Source organism: Trachurus japonicus, chromosome 12 (genome assembly GCF_045865225.1).
Source record: "Trachurus japonicus isolate A0001 chromosome 12, Traja_1.0".
NCBI lineage: Eukaryota > Metazoa > Chordata > Actinopteri > Carangiformes > Carangidae > Trachurus > Trachurus japonicus.
Genome location: NC_140918.1, coordinates 26,425,573 through 26,446,733, shown reverse-complemented (window position 1 = coordinate 26,446,733; position 21,161 = coordinate 26,425,573). Strand labels below are relative to the sequence as shown.

At 41.1% G+C, this 21,161-nt stretch overlaps 1 protein-coding gene across 2 annotated transcripts in view; it reads right to left on the bottom strand.

Moving 5' to 3' along the window:
* whrna (whirlin a) overlaps positions 1-21,161 on the bottom strand; it is a 154,237-nt gene that overhangs the window by 72,506 nt on the left and 60,570 nt on the right. For both annotated transcript variants that reach the window (XM_085793975.1, XM_085793974.1), the window contains exons 2-3: positions 9,979-10,197; positions 2,813-2,938 (exon numbers count right to left, since the gene is read on the bottom strand). In XM_085793975.1, the coding sequence (XP_085650101.1) occupies positions 2,813-2,938; positions 9,979-10,197 (345 nt within the window). The remainder of the gene's footprint in view (positions 1-2,812; positions 2,939-9,978; positions 10,198-21,161) is intronic.

Here is a 21,161-nt window from a genome sequence, read left to right as displayed (position 1 = left end):
CCTCCACTGAACCTCTGACTCAAGTTTGAATCTGCACACTTGAACCGGAAGCTCCACTGCGCTTTACTTATTTCAGTATTACCGAACGATGAAATTCCAGTCTGAATACCTGGCCACGGCACACCAAGCCAGAAAAAAGGAGAGAGGAACTGAGGCAAAACAACAACCAAAAAAAAAACCTGCTGAAGCTCAGTTTCCACAACACATTTAGAGCACTGGAATCCGTTTCCAAAACACATTCCTGAAAATGCACATCACAGCACAGGACAAACTGCAGTTTCAGGTACTTCATAGACATTAAATAAAGAAAAGGCCTTGAGGGGAAATGCAGAGACAGAAAAAGGCAAGAAAAGCCCATGTCATATCATGATATATTAACACCTTTTCTGCCTGCTGTCTTCCTTCTCCTTCTCTTTTTAATAATAGAAATCTTTCTAGTCGCTAACAACACTCCACATCGAGACACTCTGCTGAGTGCGTGCGTCGGTGTGGCCCTTCTATAATAGGTGTCTGTAATTGGCTGGTTGATGGGCTGATCACTAACAAGCATGAGATGAGCAGCTCAGAGAGAGGAGATGTCCAACCCAACTCGCCTGTTGTCATGTCACTATGACAATCACATCTGTGAGGAAACCGAACCAAGCAGCGCAATAAAAGGATCCTTTACTATCTGAAATTAAGATCAGTGTGTACTCGGTTTATGTCTGTAAACCAGTCTGTTCTTTTGAAACAATCAAGTGTAAATCAGATGTGTGAAACTGAAAGTGGCATATTGTCTTTGCTGCAACGATTATCATAATAACAACAGAATAGAAGTTCTATTGAAAGAGAAAACAATTAATATCAGGAGGATAGAGAGCACTTGCAATAATATTCACTAATACCCGGAGAACATTGTGAACTCAAAATATTTACTGTGATTTCATCATGATGTCTAATAGCATCCTGTTTGTTAACATATCCTCCAGCTCATTGTTGATGTTTTGAAAATCAATCATTCATTTTCTTTTCATTAATTTTTTCGCTACCAACTGCCATCTCTCCCAGGCAACGAGACAATCATTCTGTGATATTCAAATGGTACAACTATTTTTTCAAGAGTTTGTTTTAGGTAAATAAGGTAAATAAGTCTTAGCTGTTTTATGAGCACAGTGTTTACTTCTCAGAACTTGATTCCCACTTTTAAGTGAGTACACTCACATCACGACATAGCCTCCAAATAGCATATGTTCTCTCTAACTTATTCAAACTCCTTAAAGCAACTGGTTTTAACAGTCCATATGGCGAAGAGGAAGAACAATAGCAATTTGACAAGAAGTAGCCTAAAGTAGCAGGAAACAGAGTGTCTAAAGCAAAGACTGGGCATGTTTTTGCCCATTGTTGTACTGTCATTATGACAGAAAGGGAATTTCACCACAGGTCAGAGACGCCAGACAGAGTGAACAAAAGATGTGAGGAGCAAATGTGATCCAGGAATACAGGTTGTCCCACTGCCTCTAATCTGGTTCTATAAAACCACTGACAGGCCCAGTGCTGATAAACCTTGATCCCAGATAGCTGCTTGGCATTTTTAATATAGTGCATTACATTTCTACCAGCTTTTCTGTACCTGACCCTGTGCTCTCACCTCTTTGTAAGGGCGGCAGGTGAAAAGAATGATTTTCCTCTCTGCTAATACAGAAAAAGCACAAATCTTCGCACATCCACTTCTCAGGCAGGTGCGTCGGAGGGCGACAATCAAGTCCAAATTAGAAAAAGAAGAGTTCCCGCACACATGGCCAACTTGCAGAATTTATTATGCAACGTTTCGGTACTAGCCCTTTTTCAAGCAAAAAAAAAAAAAAAAAAAAAAGGCTAATACAAAATTTTAGTAACCACAAATTGTCAGCTTTTCTGAAAATGACCATCATATTATGTGTGTATGTTGAATTAGTAAAAGTTTCGTACTAACTGTTTATCACCAACTAATGATATGTTTCAAAGCAGCAGCAGGGGGTTTTAGTGGGTTGTTGCTGAGATTGTACCGTTGGGCGTTAGTGACCAGTGGTCTGCCATGGTGTTGCTCTCGTTCTCTGTTTCTTGGGATTTTATTCACTGGTTGGTAAGATGCTGCTGTACATGTGGCATCAACTTAAAGTTTGAGTCTTAGCCCTCTATTTCTGCAACATTAATAGAAAATGATTTAAAATGCCTTAAAGGGATGCTTCACCCAAAATCGATAATTCACCAATTTTCTACTCGCCATCATGCCAAGGAAGGGTTTGGAGAACTTTCAGAGTCATCAAAACGCTTTTGTAGTTCCAGGGGGGGTCCGGCTGGCAACAGATTTCCATATAATGGCGGCGGATAGAGTTCACTTTTGAATCATCCAAAACACACACTATGAAACATCCAAATACCTCCATACTGCTCGTCTGTACTGACCCAAGTGTCCCGAAGACCATCTCGCCACAAATCCCGCGACACTTAGGTCAGTACAGACGAGCAGTATGGAGGTATTTGGATGTTTCATAGTGTGTGTTTTGGACGATTCAAAAGTGAGCTCTATCTGCCGCAATTATATGAAAATTCCCAGCCAGACCCCCCCTGGAAGCCTAGTGAGTAGAAAATTGGTGAATTATCAATGTTGGGTGAAGTATCCCTTTAAGTGTATAAGGTCTCAGAAGAGAAAGCATCAAAGGCTGAGTATAGGATAGAGTTATCATGTGTATTCCCCAGCTGTCTCACAAACAAACAACAACTCCACTTTAAAGTGTCACGGATTTTATCTGGTAGATCAAAGTGTGACAGTGAGTGAAGGATAGACCAATACCTTGAGTCCTCCACACTCTGCTGCTGATCCCTGGTCCACTCCAGTGATGTAAATACCCAAAGCATACTCTGCTCCCCCCCGGATCATTAGACCAAGTGAGCGGCCGTCATCCAAAACCAAGTTGACCTGTTAAAAAACAAGACAGAGAAAACAGGAGGTTGAAGTTAAATATCTGAAATAGTGTGAACCAGACGCTCTTTAAATATCGAGATTTTAAAACCACATTTGCAGACTCAATTGTGCTGCCTGACAGGCTGCCAGATTTTCCTCTGGTGTCGATCTGTTCACAGCGAAATGGAGATGTGAAACACAATGCATGGAGAAAATGACAGCCTTGCTCTGAGCCGGGATTTGTCGGCAGCAAATAAAGAATTTCAGGAGCTACTTAGATGTGGTTACTCAGAGCCAGTAATGAGGCAGCCGAATCCATTTTGACTGGAGGAATGACGCTTTGAATTGGTCAATCAAGTCTGTTTACAGGGCGCGTTTTTATAATCTGAAAAAAATCGATTACTTTTATTTATATTAACATTTGTGTTATTGCTGCAATCATCGTTGCAATGTCATTAGCAGTGGAGGCCCAAACAATGAAGCAACATTCAAAAGAAAGCTGGAGGTTCAGCGTAAACACTGCAGTATTTAACTGGGGTGAAAGAAGCTGTAATGGCGTCTATCCAGCAGTGCATCTCTAACATTTCCATCTAAAACGTTTCCCTTCTCTAGAGGACAAACAGCTTTGGGATGAATGTTCAGAGGCTGTGCTATCTAGGCATTTTTCTTCACAATTTAAAAAACATATGTTTCAGTGAAAACCACCTCAACAAGGACCCTGTGATGAGGAAAAAGTAATTTGCTGATAATCCATCTATTAAATTGAGGGCTGAAGATATTATAACCATACCAACATAGATTAATGACAACGTCCCCTCCCACCTGCTTTCTGCACAAATCAGATACAACTTTTACAAAGTAAAATATGATGCATTTCACAGCCGAGTGGACAAGACACATCCCCCTGAGAAACCCTGTAACAAGAAACCAGAGCATCACTTGACATAAAGAAGAGGAAATGACCTTGACTAAAAGCATCAATAAATACTTCTTCTGTGACTTTTAGGGTCCACTAGACGCGTTATTGCTCAACATAAAGTCACCCTCAAGTTACGTCTCTCTAAAGAAGGACCTGAACATTTGTAACAGCTGCTAAAATCCAGCCTCAAATGCCCCACACAAATGTCTGAGGTTACGTTTTTACCTGGAACTGTGTCTTCATGCTACTTGTATTTATAGATTTTTCTGAATTGCCTGATTTGCTGTGATGAAGCCGCTTCAGCCCAAGGTAATTTCTGCACACAATGAAAGATGACTGCTTCATACATATACTGTGGAGAAGCTATATTGTAGATATTAAGCTCTGCTTCCAGACCTGATTGAAGACTAAGGTCTATTTGCAGTCTGTTCTGGGGGCTACAGAGTTTGATGAAGGGTTCATTTGTCTGAAAAACTGCTTATAGTATTTTAACCCACTGGCAGGTGTAATCTGCTCATCTGTGTTTGGTGCTTCTGGGTCATTTCGTCAAGTGTCCCTTAACTCTGCAGCTATTTGCTTTGGTCCTGGAGCCTTTAGCTGCCTTATTTCCTGTCAGAATCATCAGCGTGAATCCAAAATCTTTACTTACAAGTATTTACTTGCTTACTGTACTTCATTTACTCAGTTACTACTTGATCATATCCAAAGATTTCTTTATCTTGGAGGAATAAAGCATACTGTAGTTCTCAAAGACATCAACAAGTTGTTAGAATGAAGCTATTATCCAGGGTTCATTTAAAAAACATCCCCCCTCTCACTAATGGCTACTTGGATGAACTCAGCAGTTCCAAAATATGTACATTGAGAAAGCAAAGAGACTGCATTAAAGTTTACATTGTCCACTGGGAGACGTTGAGTCGTGGGCCAAAACCAAAATTATATTCTTCCTTCATCACAATAAGCCCCTTCGTTACTGGGTTTGATCTAATGCATCCGTCCGTTGCCAAGATTGAAAAGGGGGAATCAGTTGCACCCTAGCGGCCACAAGATGACACATATGCAAATATCTCTATGAACTAATGTCTGTTTCTCATTTTCCTGCTGCTGCAAGGTTGGCATCTGGTGTAGAAATCTAACTTTCATTCAGTGCATATGATGCTGTAGCCCTTTAATAACTGTCTGCTTACTGGAGGTGAGCCAGTGCTCAGTGGGAATACGGAGGCATTGGTGTTCCCTTTGACATTTATGCACGGCATGGAGAATAGTTTTAATTACCAGACTCATCCCTCTTTTATTAGTAGCACAAGGCAGCTCTTTAGGCTCATAGTGTTCCCTGGCATCAGCTGTTATGGAATCGATTCAATATAATATGATCTTTCTATCGAAGAGGAGTCCCTGTGTCTGTTTTCTAAGCGGTGGAATCAGATGCAGGATTCATAGAGACATTGTCTGGGAATGACAAGTGCACTTAAGGCGAGACACCCCAGGTGAATAGGGTAAAAAATTTAACTAACAGCTATTGCCATGAAACTTTCTATGTTTATTACTTAGATTGAGACAATTATTTTTTGTATTACATGTTTTCTTAAATATTATGCTTACATATGGAAATTAGACATTATATAATTAAATATGCGTGAATTTGTGTACATTTCCAGACCCGAAATCTGAAGATTGGATAAAGCCACTTTCAAAATTCTTGTTTTATTTTGTTGACATATTAAAGTCAAAAGTTTTTACAGAGGGGATTTTGAATATCTCTTTTTATCACTTTGTAAATGAGAAAATACTGTCACCAGCCCTAAAAAATCAAATTTCGCCCTGTTTTTAGGTATAAATTGTTGTATAAATGAGGCTGTGAATGATATATCAACAATCCCCTCTGTAAAAACCTTCAGAATATAGGCAGGAATACAACTGGAAGGTTTGGTGTCTATAAGTGCTGCTGAACTGGAGATTTCGGGTCCAGAGTATAAGAAAAAGCTCATTTTGAGAAAACGGCCTTTAAAGATTCTATTGCAAAAATTCCACAAATTGGCTCTATGCACAGCTCTACTTCCTGAACTTCAGGCAGCTCCTTTGTTTCCTGTGTTACATTATTGGACAAACTGATTAATCCAGGTGTGTCTGACCAATGTGACTACTCAGACACACCTGGATTAATCAGTTTGTCAGTAAATAAAAGAGCTGCCTTGAATTTAGAAAGCAGTGGAGCTGTGCATAGAGCCCATTGTTACTGGAAACAAGAGTGTCTGGCCTGGCCACTGTGAATTTTAAGGTGTGTGGGCCAGTAGGTCAGAGAAAAAAAATAAATAAATAAAAATAAAAGTAAAAATAAGAAACACTTTAGGTGTAGCCTTGTTGGGCTCATCTGTATGACAACCAATGTTTTCAGTTTCTCTCTGTCTGGCTAAAAATCATCTCTGGCCCATGTCAGTGTCACATCCGTTTCACCTCTGTCACTGAGAAGTAAACTACTGCACAACACGTGATTCTGAGGATCGATGCTCATTTTAAGCCCTGTACCAGCGCAGGGACATATTAAATCTCCGATCAGTTCATTCAGACGTCTGATGTGTAAAAAAAAAAAAAAAAAAAAAAGCCACCGCTGTGTATCGCGCTGGTCTCCGGCGGCAAACACTCGTTTTTTACGGGTGACAGCTTCCGCGATGACGCACTTTGTAAAGGGATCTTATGGCTCGGTGAGTTTCTGTGCTGTGTCTTTTGTTGTCTAGCAAGTGAGAGTTGCTGTTTTATTTTACGTGAGGATTTAAATCGATTTCCTTTCCCCGTTTTTAAAAGTCCCTCCATGCTGTTCAGAGCGCATCACGTGATGCTTCTAAACGAATCACGCTGTCGGAAAACGACACCAGCCAATGAGACCCTCCCTCGTACTTTTACGATTCGTCGCTGGTACAAAGGAAATGACCATTTTTGGAACCGACACATTAGTGCAGGAGAGAGAGAGAGAGAGAGAGAGAGAGAGAGAGAGAGAGAGAGAGAGAGAGAGAGAGAGAGAGAGAGAGCTTCACAGCGATACCTGATATGACAGGAGTCTGAACAGACGCGGCTCGCTCCGCGATAGAACGCTCAGTTCTGGTGAATTTAGGAGAAATCTACAGGCAACACCAGTCAAAGTGAAGTAAAATAAACACCCATAATGTGTATTTTAGACTATTTTTTTGTATTAGTCTGAAAGAAGACATGTTATGGAAGCAAAATAGCCCAAAATCTCAAAATTGATAAGTGCATGAAAAAACGATGTTTTTGCCTGCCGTGTCTCGCCTTAACCACAGACAAGATTCTCAAATTATACGTTATGAGGGAAATCAGCGCTGTATCAACAGCTAATGCCGTGATGCCAGGAGCAAGACCTGGAACTAGGATGACAGACACTGCATGTTGAAGAACCAGTGTGGTAGCCTTGGATGGCGTTTCGAATCAAAGCACCAAAGGCATAAATGTGGTGTCTGCCTGTTACCACCTGACAAGAATACCTTTGTTGCTGATGTTGAAGCATGTCATTGGTCAGGGTTATACATATTCTCAAACGATTGCATGCTGAGCACACTGCAGATTCCCCACAGGCTGCTCCGTCATTGTCAGGCCAGTTTTGACACATGCCAGCTTATATCAGCTGCAGTATATGGATGTAATAGCAACAGCAGTTTTGACCTTCAGGTTCCTGTGTATCAAAGACTCTGTGTTGTAGCTTAACGCAGAGATTTAAATTCCAGCAACCACCTGGAAACTTCAGAGAGTTTCCTTTCAAATGCAGACACACAAAACTAGCTTTACCTCGTCTTATTCTAAATGACCAACTCACTCAAAGAACCTCAATATCAGAATTGGATATTCATTTCTTTTTTAAACAGAAGTATGGAGGGTACAATAGGCAAACTATCTGTAGGATTAATATTTTTGAAACGCTATCTGCATGGTATTAACTACAGCCGGTATTAATGTAGCTGGAGCAGTCAAGATTAATGTGAGGCTTTCAGCTGCTGAAAAATTGAAAATTCTCATGTAATAAATCTTTCAAACAGCTCTGACAGCTCCTTTCCTGCGAGCCCTGAGGTGGTGGGAAGGTGGAGGTCTACAGGAGTTAACCCCCAATTACTGTTATTGTTTGTTTTTGTCCATTTTGTCCATCATATTTTGTCCATTACAGAGTTTAGCTATAATAATTTGCCCGACTGTTGCAGTCAGCCATGTTGGAACCAGATGATCACATGACTCTCTGACTCATGGGAGGCACTATAGCTGTTTAAAATGGCAATAAACTGGTTTTTAGATTTAATTGGCCATTATATAAAGAAGTAAATGGTGATTACACAATCTAATGGCTATAGAATAATGACACTGCTGGCATTTCTATTGGTCCCTTATAAGCCTTGCTTTTACCTTGCAATTTCTCTGTCACTTAGTATGAAATCTCACCGGGAAATTACAGTAAGTGTGCTATTGTGTAACCAACACAGAGCATTGTGCTTTGGCTTTCTATAGTTTCCCTCCATTGTTTTTTTTAAAGGTATCAGATATATGACTGTAACCGCTATAAGAACATGCATGCACATCTTTATGGATTGAATGGATGATCCTCAGGGATGACAGCCTATTGAAGCGGTCCCAATGTCAGGTTCAATAGAGCTGCAGGAATTGAGAGGGGTCAAATTTGACATTTATCTGTATTTCTATTATATTAGTAACATGCCATCTTATCAATACAACCAGCTGTTTTTCTCTGCATTTTTCATAGCACTGACTGCATGATACCACTTGGGAACACTGTGTGGAGAAGTTGAAATATTCTTTCCACTTGAATCAATTCCAGTTTGTCTGAATTGCTAAAACACCAAATCCCACTCTCTGAACCACATCCTCAGTGGCCTGAACCCATTTATTGAATCAATCACTTGTTTGGTAAAAACCATAAACGGGTCTCATCTGATTAGTCAAGTTGCAGTCCTCAATTCACCTTTTTGCACAACACATTTTCACTCAGTCAAACACACTGTGCACCGTTGATGAATGATGATTAACATCTTGAGTTTGATTTTGTAGATTCACTGTGTCATGTGCTTTTTATTTGTCCGTTTCGCCTCGTGTCGTGTGATGTTTTAGTGTTTGTGAGGACTTAGAAAACATTATACATACTCTGTGTTGCCTATTATCTCTGTATTGTGGAGTGATTAATTTTTTATCACATATGAAACTGCTCTGAGGTGTTTGTTTCCTTTTGGATGATGAATCAGTAGCTTGGTAAATGTAGTTTGAATGTTGCTTTTGTATTTGTGATTGTGAGAACTGTGTTTCAGCTATTGTAGAAAGAACTGTAAAGCCTGGGCTTGCAGAGCAGATAAAGCTAAAGAATGATTCTGCAAATAAAAATAAAATCTACCTGTCATCTTAAATATACAGTAAATGGTTTTGGTGAGTAGTTTGTTTGAAAAACAACCACAGTATTTTCCAGGATAAAAATAGCCATGTCAGACTACAAGTACTGTAACAAAAGTTGCAGGATGGTTTATCCCTCCATTCAAATTTACATAAGGTACATATGCGCCATATGCTGCACTGTGCTGTTAAGTACAGTGGAGAGACACAGTGAGTGAAAACTCACTGTGCTGAATGTGAGTATGAGACTTCCCTGTCTCAGTCTTAAGGTCGGTTCACAGCTTGAAGCCTGTTACAGCAGCTACATTTTAGTCTGTGCCTTTAGAGAAAGTTGGATATCATTTTTTTATGATAATTGTTATGTGTGATGTATGGATGAAACGCTTTTAGACTGTGTTGCTTACTTTAGTGCAGCTTAATTTAGCTTGCCGTTTTTATATTCATGAATATTTCATTTGCAAGTCATTTGATGATAGTAACAGCAAATGTTAAAAGTGCCTAATGGGTGCAAATGAGGGTGTACAAGGGTGTGCAAATGTTTTGAATGAATTTATGTCATGGCCACCTATAAAAGAATTACAGCTGCAACTTCTTTTGCTGGAGACAAGTTATTCAAAATTTGAATATATTTACTTCCCCTGATAACATTATTCCTTTGAAAAGACAACTAAGATTTGTTCTAAAAAAGAAGGCCCTGAAATCTATGATCCATTGTTTTGCTCTCCACATCAAGTCTCACCTTCTTCTCATCTCCCTCCTGTAGAAGCTGCATGTTGCTGCGCCGCTGGCTGTCATTCCTCCTCAGTGTTGCACTGCGATGTTCAGGAAGGTCAGGAGGAGGAGACACGCTCCGACCCTGAGGGTCCACCCAGGTATAAACATGGTTGGTGACGTAGCCGCCAGGAATCCGTCCGACTGAACGCACAGATAGACAAAGCTTTTTACTGCCTTTCAGCACCTGAGGAGAGGAGAGGAGAGGAGAGGAGAGGAGAGGAGAGGAGAGGAGAGGAGAGGAGAGGAGGGAAAAAAGAGTCATTCAAGACTTCAAGTTTAAAGAGCAAAGAGTATGCATGAATCCACGATTCAGTCAATTTAATTTGATTTTAAGAGGCCCTCACATACTCCCTCATACATACAAGCACAGGCACAAACATAGAGGTTATAACAATGAATATTAAAGAGGCACAGGGCGTCGTTTAGCTCGGTTGGTAGAGCAGGCCTCGCCGCAGCCGGGCCCGTATCGAATCCCGACTCGGGCGGCCCTTTGCTGCATATTATTCTCTCTCTCTCTGCCTCCCCATTTCCTGTCTCTCTACAAAATATACTATTAAAAAAATTACAGAGACACAACATTACAACAGACTGAGAGTTATTTTGGCAGAAAATTAAAGATCACAGAGAAGCAACCAATTTTTCAGCGCTTCACTCCTCGGAAAAAAAAAAAATCTAAATGACCTAACACTCACACACACACACATTTCTAACACATTTTTAATGAAAAACTGCTCTTCACTGGGCCTCATTGCCTTCTGATCGCTCTGTGTATGTGCAATCCCTCTGCAGGATCAATGTATTCCTGGAGGTCTGCTGAAATCAAACTGAATGGAGTTGATCAAATAATCCTTGTGTGCCGCCAAACAGACAAGACCTTTGCTTTCATTTCCATGATGATCACAAACGTTGATGCTTTGAAAACTGACATTATTGACCTTTGTGGAAGATCGTGCACTAATGTCATGTTTTAACAGATTTGGAGTTTTGAAAGGATTGACACGGTGTGTTAGTGTAGTAAAGACTATAGACTGTCAAATCATGCATCAAGGATCAATATCAAAATCACAATGTGTCTAAATGCATTATACTAATTGCAAATGTTCTTCACTATTAATTATCCCCACTGAGTAACAGGTCAAACATCTTCTTATCCAGTACCGTCCTGCAGCTCCTATCCTCATGTCCTACACAGGTTCATGAACCACCAAGTGGATCCATGTTATTGTGGAGGTCAAATTTCTGGGTGTCACAGTCTCATGAAGGTTGATGTTGGCTTATTGGAGAAAGCTTCTCAACTCAAATCTTGTAGAGAGAGAAAAAATTAACTAGCTATGGAATTTAAAGGTTTAAGGGACCTGGTAAGGTGGAAAAAATGATGCTTAAGGTTCACTTAACAATGATTTTATCAACATACTGTATTATTGTATTGATGTTTAAGCGGACATCACGTTCTATAGCAAAAAGGATGATAAATAGGTGAGGCTTCAGCCAACCATCACCAAATTCAGGACCCTTTGGAGCTCTTCAATCATGTCCAAACTATTGCACAAAGGGCTGTGTGGCTGCAGGTTTCTGTTCCAAACTAGATTTTACACATTTAATCAGCTGATCTCAGTCTTCAGATGGTTGATTGCTCAGACTGTGTGCTCTTGATTCACTGGAACAAAAACCTGCAGCCACACGGTCCGTTGTGCCATAGTTTGTACATGCCTGCTGTACAACAAACAGAAGAGGAGACACATCTCAACTGCATCTCTTTTTGATTCTGAGTGATGTGGCCAAGACCCCATGAACACATGTCTCTCTCCATCACTTTCTAGATTTAAGATTTTTTTTGTCATTTTATATTTGAAGGTTTGTGCAACTTCAGTGTTACTATCAAGAAAAAGATTCTGCTGTTGATGCTGCATTGTTCATCAGTGTGGGTGTGTGTGTGTGTGTGTGTGTGTGTGTGTGTGTGTGTGTGTTTAGAGGACAGAAGTGCCCACTTCAATCTGAAATCTGTTATTACTTTTATGCTTATACTTTCTCTTTAGCTTTTATATTTATTCAATCAAAACAGTCATGCTGAAAGTGCTGACTCTTCTGTGAAAGGGCAGTGCAAAAAACAAAAAAACTACCCAAAGTAGCTGTGTGTGTAAAATCAAACTAAGACTGGCAACTAAACACATACAGTAATCCCTCCATTCCCGCCTTCAGTGAACCAAATCAAGAAACGCGTCAGTCTTCTTCCCACAGTGCGCACAGGGAAGCAGTAGATGCTTCTCCTCAAATGCCAAACTGTATATTGCAAACTCAGATAAGATCTCAAAGAAGGAAATAAGAAGAAATAACATGAAGTGAAAAAGTGTAATTGCCTGTCTTTTGGTTTCATTACTCTAAATTGAGGCTGTTAGTAAAGGTCATCTACAGGATACATGACAAGTGACACATCCATCTGAAGCACCACTCGTCACCTGGGGGTCATGGGAAAAGCAAGACTGCGCTTAATGCAGAGTGAACACGCTGCACATGTGGCACAAAGAAGGTGGAGAGGAGCTCTAGGAAGACTGACTGCAGAATACAAAAGCTAATGTACTAAATATTTCAAGAGCTCAGCTGGTAGTCTGACATCCGTCAACACTTTACTTGATTCCTTGTTAGTATCAAACGGTATCAAAGTGTATTGATTTATCCTACACTAACTGCAAAACCTGCATAATCTGAAGTATGTGGGACACACTGTACACTATTATTATGGAACTGGGACACGGCAATACACAGCCACAGTTTCTCACATAGACATTTTGCCAACCAGCTAAATAGCAACACTTTGATTTACAGCTCCAAACAGACGGCATCATGGTGAGTGCTGGTCTGAGAAATTTAACTGCGTTCAGAAGAAATGGAGGCAGAAAGTTAAATGAGCAGTGTTTAGATGCAATGAGAAGGGGGAGTGCCGGGAGTTAGGGGCAACATGACACTGAAGGAGACAAAGGAAAGACAGTGGGTAATGGGGGCGGCGAAGGGAGGGCAGCATGTTTAACAGGCTGCTCCGTCCTGTGAATAAGAAACAGCAGTAATTGACGAAGCAGGCTTGGTACCGTGGTCCTGATGCATTGTCCCCTGCAGCAAAGTGCTGATCGCGTCACACTGTGCTGGTGAAGCTATAGGCTCTACTATGCAATCAAAACAAACCGCACTGGAAAAATATTGGGATATACAGCGGAACGTAATGGGAAATGGCGATGGCAGGTAAGCTGTTTTCAGACGATGCTGCGGAAAAAACAATACGCTCTCATGAGAGTCGAGGCAATCCATTTCATACACGAAAAGCTGACTGCACAAAGCCAAGCAGTAGAGGCCATCCAATTCTATCACTTAGAAATGCATGGTCATATAATGGAGGAGGTTTAAAGGTAGCCGCCGGTGTCAGGAAAATTACAGCGGAACAAGAGACTTGACGTGTGGCATGAAGGATTAAACCGTACAGTCTGTTTATGTAAAGAGGATCTATTGAATGGCCCCAATACTACTGCAAACATGCAAGTCTACACAAAAGTACCGTGAATAGAATTAATTAGCTGGGCCCATGTGTTAAATATGCAAATGGGTGACATGACCATGCAACTATTTACTACTTAAAAATGTGCTGGAAATTTTGATTACAGAATGAGAAAGAAATTCAGACAAGCTGATAATTTGCACATTAACAAGTCTGAAAAGGTTTTCACCAGTTAACAGCTGGGAAGAATTAATTAAAAGATACAGAGTGTTTACAGTCCCAGAGGGAGGTTGTTTTCACAGCCAATACATAGAAACATACAGATATACATAGTAAATGAAATATCAACTTATATCAACACACACACACACACACACACACACACACGGAGGGTCCTTAAATAATTCTGTAGTAATTTTAACTGTCAGTGGATAACACTGCCATTTTAGTCATTATACTCAATAAACCATAATGACAAAGTGAAAACACATTTATGTAATTGGTGTAATTGCAATAACTGCCTTATAATTACAATATAATTACTTTTCATTAAACACTCAAAATGGAAATCTCTCATTTTCAAATGTACTCAGTACTCAGTACTCAGGTGATCAGAAACGTCTGAGGACTCACTGCAATCTTTAGATCTTCAATTCAAGTCTGAGCTTTGACTGACTTTACGCATCAGGTCGTTGTCATAGTGAGAGGTGAATTGTCACCTCAGTCTCCAATTGCTGCATTCATCCTTCCCTCTCTCAATTCTGACCTGTCTCCTTGTCCCTACCTCTGAGAGCTCCCCACACACACACACACACACACACACACACACAGCATGATGCTGCCACCACCATGCTTCTCCATGGAATTATCCAGGTGATGAGCAGCGCCTGTCTGGAGCTCTGCCCAGAGGATTCACTTTTTGTCTCATCAGAGCAGAGAATCCTTCTCATTGTGCTCTCAGAGTCCTTTAAATGTTGTTTGGCAAACTCCAAGCAAGCTGTCATAACTCTAAGTGGCTTCCTTCTGGCCACTCCAGCTGATTGATGGAGTGCTGTTGAGATGGTCGTCTTTCTGGCAACTTCTAGAGGCTCTGTTAGAATGAACATTTGGTTATGAGTCACCTCCTATGTCTTTAACCACCAAATATAAACTATAAAAGTACCTGACGTCCAAAAGTCTAAGACCATTTACATATATGTACAGACGCACACTCGTACATGTAAACGGGGTCACACATACATAGGCAACGCATGTAACTGTCACAACAGAGACGAGGGTTCAGGTCCATACTCCTGCTTATGGTCTAGGAAAGAAAAGTGCGAGTTAAAGAACGTTTTTTTGGTACATAAGTCACTGAACCTTTTCCGTATTCAACCAGATCATGATCTTTCCTTACACTTAAACAACGAGGAGTTTTGGAAAAGCGAAGCGTTTTCACACTACATTTATGAGCCTCCGCGCGCACCGTAGAATTCTTCGACCGGCGCAAGACAGACTCATGTTTTCATTCATCAAGAATTAAAGTCAGAGGTTCAAAGAGGTTCAGTTACTGTCGTAGTCCCGACCATAAACGGCAATACAGCGACGTTATTCTCATGAGCGTCCACGAAACCGAAAGTAAGGAAACGCTGGTCGGCTCGCCCAGCATTTCCACCATTAATTAAAATAACAAAATAACGATAGAGACAAAACAATATATTTATCGAAAATGGAGCCATTAACAAGTGTGGGTAGCGTAGATTCATCCACATTAACGTGAGACTTTTTTATAACCAAATAGAAACTCCTCGTTATCCCTTTAACCAGTGGCTGCAAGAGTCTAAAGACACTGACACATTCAGTATCATCATATTTATGACTTGTCAAACATCCAGTCAGTCACAATAACATCTTATAAAGAACAGATTAGGTGCTGCAGGTTAATTATACTTCAAGATCTTGTCATTTCTAGTAGGTGTATTCCAACACTGTAGCTTTTTCATTAAAAGTTAAGTAACCAAATGTGTAGTGAAAGGAAATGAGGCGTGTGGCGGACGCTGTACAAAGTGAACATGAATTACTGTGTCATGTAGAACATCGACAACAATTAAGGCAGCAAATTATGTGAGGTAACAGTTTGTTACACTCACACATGTTCAAGTTTACAGTGAGAAAAGTAAAGATTTCCCTAACCCTAGTACTCTGATATGACAATGATGATATCTATGCATAAGTAATCCCTATACGTGTCTTAAATGTCACCAAAAATGTAATAAAAATGCTTAGTTGATAACACTGGGCCCCAAATATACGTAAATCCCATTGCTCTACCATATGCCATTTTCAAGAACACAAAGTCTCTGCTTTCCTGAGGGTTCAACTAAGGTTTTCCTTTGGACAGGTGGATTTATGAAGAAAACACTCCAGCAGTGTTCTACTGGAAGCATTTCTTCTTTGCCGCTGGCAGAAGATTTGGCTTCAGAGCTGAAACCACTCAGCTCTAATTGTTCCTGCTAATTGAACATTTGATAAGTTGTCATAAAAACACATAACGCAAAACGCACAGGCAAGCACAAGTGCACCAAAGCGTGGCACCTCAGTTACACACACACACACACACACACACAAGCAAACACACAAACACACAGATGTGATGTATGAAAAAGATACCGGCATGGAAACGAAGGGAAACCAAAAAAGCAGCCGGGCAGATTGGTTTCACCCTGCTCATTTATTGCTGTCAGAAGAGATCTGTCAGCACACAGGAGATCACTACACACAAACACACACACATACAAATCCACTGTTTTGAATTCACCCTCATTATTCTATTATAAAAACAACACCATGCCAAAATATTGCATTTTAAACTGTCATGTTTATGAGTTCAGATGATCACTTCACCACAGTCATCATAAAACAAAATACAGAAACATTTCAATAGGGTAAGTATTGGACAGAGAGAATATAAATGAGCCAATCATATGTAAAGACATATGTTGACACAATTGTGCACCATAGTTACCACCATGTTCAGCTCATCGCGTGAAGAAGTGCACCTAAAGGGACCTTGCCCAACATGTGTACTGTGTTTTGTGAAGATTCCAATGAAAGCCACAAACTTAAACTAAGTTTACCGTGATGGAGTGAAACACTGGGACATTCACAAGGTGGTTTTATTTTGAGGCATGTCAGCCAGGAGTTGAACCAGACTCACTGTGAGGGGCTCAGTGTGCTTTAAAGGTATGTGTGCTAACCACATGCAGTGTGTTCTGTTTTACTAAAACTCCTGCTGACACCCTGCTCAATCCTCACCCTGAATTCAAGGTGGGGTCACAGAGACCAGTGTGGAGGCAGTTTCCCATTTTCATCCATTTAAAGTCCCACTCCCGCGACCCTTTTCGGCCATTTTAAAACCAGCTCATTAGCCATGCACATTAGCAATGCACCTCTGGGGGGTGGGCGGAGACTGCGCTGCTCTGCACCCGCCCAGCCACCTCCTCGCACCCCACCCCCCCGCTTGCTGACAGCTGGACATTGTACAATTACAGATTCAGCGCGTTTAACGTAAAACTCCACACTGGGATTCGATCCCAGACTGGTGCATAGTCCTTGCTCACAGTGCAAGCTGCTCTACCAGGTGAGCTATACCTATTATACCTTGACAGCTACACCGAGCTGTGAAGGCTTTCACCTCTGAGCCAGATGCAGAGCGGGGCGGGAGCTTGTAGCACTAGTGCCCTCCCCTGGAGCTGTGACACCCTCAACTCCAGTCTTCCTGAAACTGCCAGTTTGAGTCTGCCATTGGTTCACAGCAGTTTGAAGGCAGAAAAACTCTGAAATGCAATTTTGCACTTCCTTCTCTGCTGATAAGTGCTCTAACACAAGAAAAATGCCACAGGAACATGTGAAAAGCTCAAAAAACACGATTTTCACGGGAGTGGGTCTTTATAAACACAGAATTCAATATAACCAGGAAGATAACACTACATAACAAAGTTGCAGTAGAAGGAAACAAATGATGGTTTGTCTAAAAAAGGGTATTATCACAGAAAACAAAACAAAACAAACAGTTTGGAAAGAACATTCATTTTAAAGGGTTGTTGGGCAAAAAAGAGAACAGTCTTGGAAAAACAGGTGGACAGGTGGCAACCACAGCCAAAACATGTTGATTAGAGAAAATTCTTCTGTTTTACTTAAAGTGTTGCTGGAGCTTTGACCTCTAAACTTTTCTCTTTCTCCTTGAGCCTTGGACGTTTGTGGTTTGAATTAGGACGGAAAACTGGAGGCTTTTGGAACAACTTCACAAACTAAGCAATTATGAACAAGCAAACTGAACAAACATGCCCCAAAAGTAGGTTGGCGAGGAGGGTCTGACTCAGCTGGGCACCTCAAATTTAATTTATTACCATCTAAATGATCAATTATCTGGGAAGGGAAAACTATTTATTTTTCTTCTTTTGACCAAGCAGGAACTTCCATGGCCAAATACTGAGGCTAGTTTATAGAAATGGTAAGATGAATTGTCTCTAATGTCCTGTACGCACATACGGACTCAAACACCCGAGACACAACAGGATGCCATTCATTGTGAATTCAACCTTGAAGACATACTGGTGCTGCCAAACACTACTCAAGGACGGAAATGGCCCTCAGCAGCAAAACATGAGAAAGGTTCAATATAAAAACGTCTGATGCATAAGAACAACCACCAAACAGCCAGTGTGGCTCAGTATGAAATACAGTGGATGAAACAGAGCTCAGTATGTAAATGACCCCCCCCCCCCCCCCCCCAACACAAGCTTGCAAACTAATGGAGACAAGACAGAGTGTGTCACTTGAATCCATATGTGTGGAAGAGGCGTAATGGGAATGAGACGTTCTCTCACATCATATAAAATGATGGTTGCACTGTTGAAACTTGCAGCTCCATTAAGAAGCCTTCAAGGATTACAGATCTGTGTCTGCGGGCTACATTTGCAGGTTGTACTGTAGGTTATCACTCTCAGTTATGGTTGGTGACTTTTGCAACACTTTTTGCTCGGACTCAGATTTTCTGGCTCTAAAAATAACTGTGCCAATCTGTAAAATAAAAGGTCACAGTATCTTCACACATTGTCCTTGCCAAAGTTTTCGGTCCCTCTTAGTGACAAGTACATAATTGAGAATAAATGTGTATATCTGAGAATGTCCATTGATGCATTGATGGTCTCTGAATGTTTCTTGGAGTTATCTAGACACTTCCAGCATCTGTCTGCTGTACTGTCTGCCTCTTCTGTGGATATTTGTTCGTGCTCTTTTCAAGTTTGCAGGACTTCTTTTGGCAGTGGCACATATCAGCTCTCTCCAAGGGGGGACTTTTGACACAAAATTAGGCCTGAAGAACACATGTCTCACTAAAATGTCTCAGTCATCTTCAGATTTCATCATTCCTTTGATACATTCACTACCTCCAGTCCCAAAGGCAGCAGACCAACCCCGCAGCATGGTAGAGCCTCCACCGTGTTTTACATGAGGGGTGGCATTCTTTTCCTTGAGTGTATTGTAATTATGTTGCCTATAAATAAACAGATGCCCTGTATTACTTTATGTTTCATCTGTCCATGGAATATCATCCCACAAAGCCTGTGGCTTCATGAAACACTCAGGAGACATAAGTCTTCCATTTGGGGGCGGTGCGTGGCGCGGTGGTTGGAGTGGCCGCCCCATGTGGAGGCTGCGGTCCTCACCGCGGGCAGCCCCGGTTCGGGTCCCGCGTCAGGCAGCCTTTTCCTGCGTGTCGTTCCCCCTCTCTCTGCCTCCCCCTTTCCTGTCTAGCTCTACTGTGTGCTATCAATAAAAAGGCAAAAAGCCAAAAAATATACTTTAAAAAGTCTTCCATTTGACTGGTTCCGGTCATACTTAACTGACAGAAGCATCTGTGTAAAATTTGACAATTTTGTGTCTTCAACAGCTCCTCTTCCACATGGGGTCCCCCAGGGCCCAATCCTCGGCCCTCTTTTATTTGCTCTTTACTTACTCCCCCTCGAGAGATAGCTGGAGAGAGAAAGAGGACTGATAACGAGAGCAGCAAATGCTGATTTTATTTGCTCTTTACTTACTCCCCCTCGGTTCGTTTTTTAGGAAACACAGCATCTCATTTCATTTTTTTATTACGATGATTGCCAGATGTATGTTCCATTGGCACAAAACAATGCCTACTCAGTCCAACCACTCATAGACTGTCTTATGCTGCGTTCACATGGAGTCCAGTAAACGGCAGACGGTAGATGGAACGGTAAAAATAAACCAACAGTCAGGCGGCACGGCACAACGGCAAGACGCGTCACCATGTTGCTATGGCAACGTCAACACACTCGTACTCACACGTCACATTCGGTTGAGTTTGCCGTCGCGGCAGACGCCAAAAGTTAAAATATTTGAACTCAGGACGGCATTGCTGTTTGCCGTTGCCGGTATTTTTTGCCGGCCTCCCCCAAGTTTTACCGTCGTCCTCTCGTCCACTAACATGGAGTCCAGCATGCCGTCTGCCGTTTACCAGATTCCATGTGAACGCAGCATTAACAACATTAAAGCTTGGCTATCATTCAATTTTCTTAGTCTTAATGAGAACAAAACTGAAGTAATCATGTTCGGACCAACTTTGACCTTGGCTCTCTGTCACTGTATCTCAAGGACTGTGTCACTAATCTGGGGGTCAAGTTTGATTCTGATTTTAAATTTGAGAAACAGATCAGTGGTGTAGTACAAAAAAGCTTTTATCAACTACGTCAAATAGCAAAGGTAAAACCTATTTTATCAAGACCTGACTTGGAGAAATGAATCCATGCTTTTATTACGACTCGTCTTGACTACTGTAATTCCTTGTACATAGGGATCAGCCAGGCTTCCCTTGCCCGTCTGCAGCTTGTGCAGAACTCTGCTGCACGCCTCCTAACCCAGACCCGCAGGCGTGAGCACATCACTCCCATCCTGGCGTCTCTACACTGGCTCCCTGTGTACCACAGAATCAATTTTAAACATTTGTTATTTGTTTTTAAATGCCTGAACAACCTTGCTCCACCATATTTATCTGATTTGCTTCAGCCTTACTTCCCATCCCGATCCCTAAGACCAGCCAACCAGCTGCTGCTGAAAGTCCCTAAAACAAGGCTGAAGCTCAGAGGTGACAGAGCATTTGCCACTGCTGCACCCAAACTTTGGAAGACTTTTACTCCTTCGCCTTTAACTCACCTTAATTTTTGTCTGTCATTCCCTAAAAAGCACTTGCAAGTGAGCTTGTTTGTTACTATATTCTGTTTTTTGAAGTGATTTTGTTTGTGTCTTTATGCCTTTTATCTTAATCTTAAACCTATTTTATGTCTCAATGTAAAAAACTTTGGCTTCCCCTGTGGTTTTTTAAATGTGCTGTATAAATAAAGTTGACTGAAGTTGATTTTGTACCTGTGTTTCCATAGTGTTATCCTGCTTGCTCCTTCACACATGAGGCCCTACTTGGTTTTGTCTTCAGTTAATGATAGAGACTAAAACCACCAAACTAAAGGCACAGTGAATTCAATCAGTCATTGGTTGGAACGTGATTTAAATTCATTTGCATTTTGCATCTGTGTTTCATTTCTCAATAAAAGCCTTTTTTGTTTTCTGACTTTTTATTTTTACTTTGATATTTGAGCAAACATTGACAT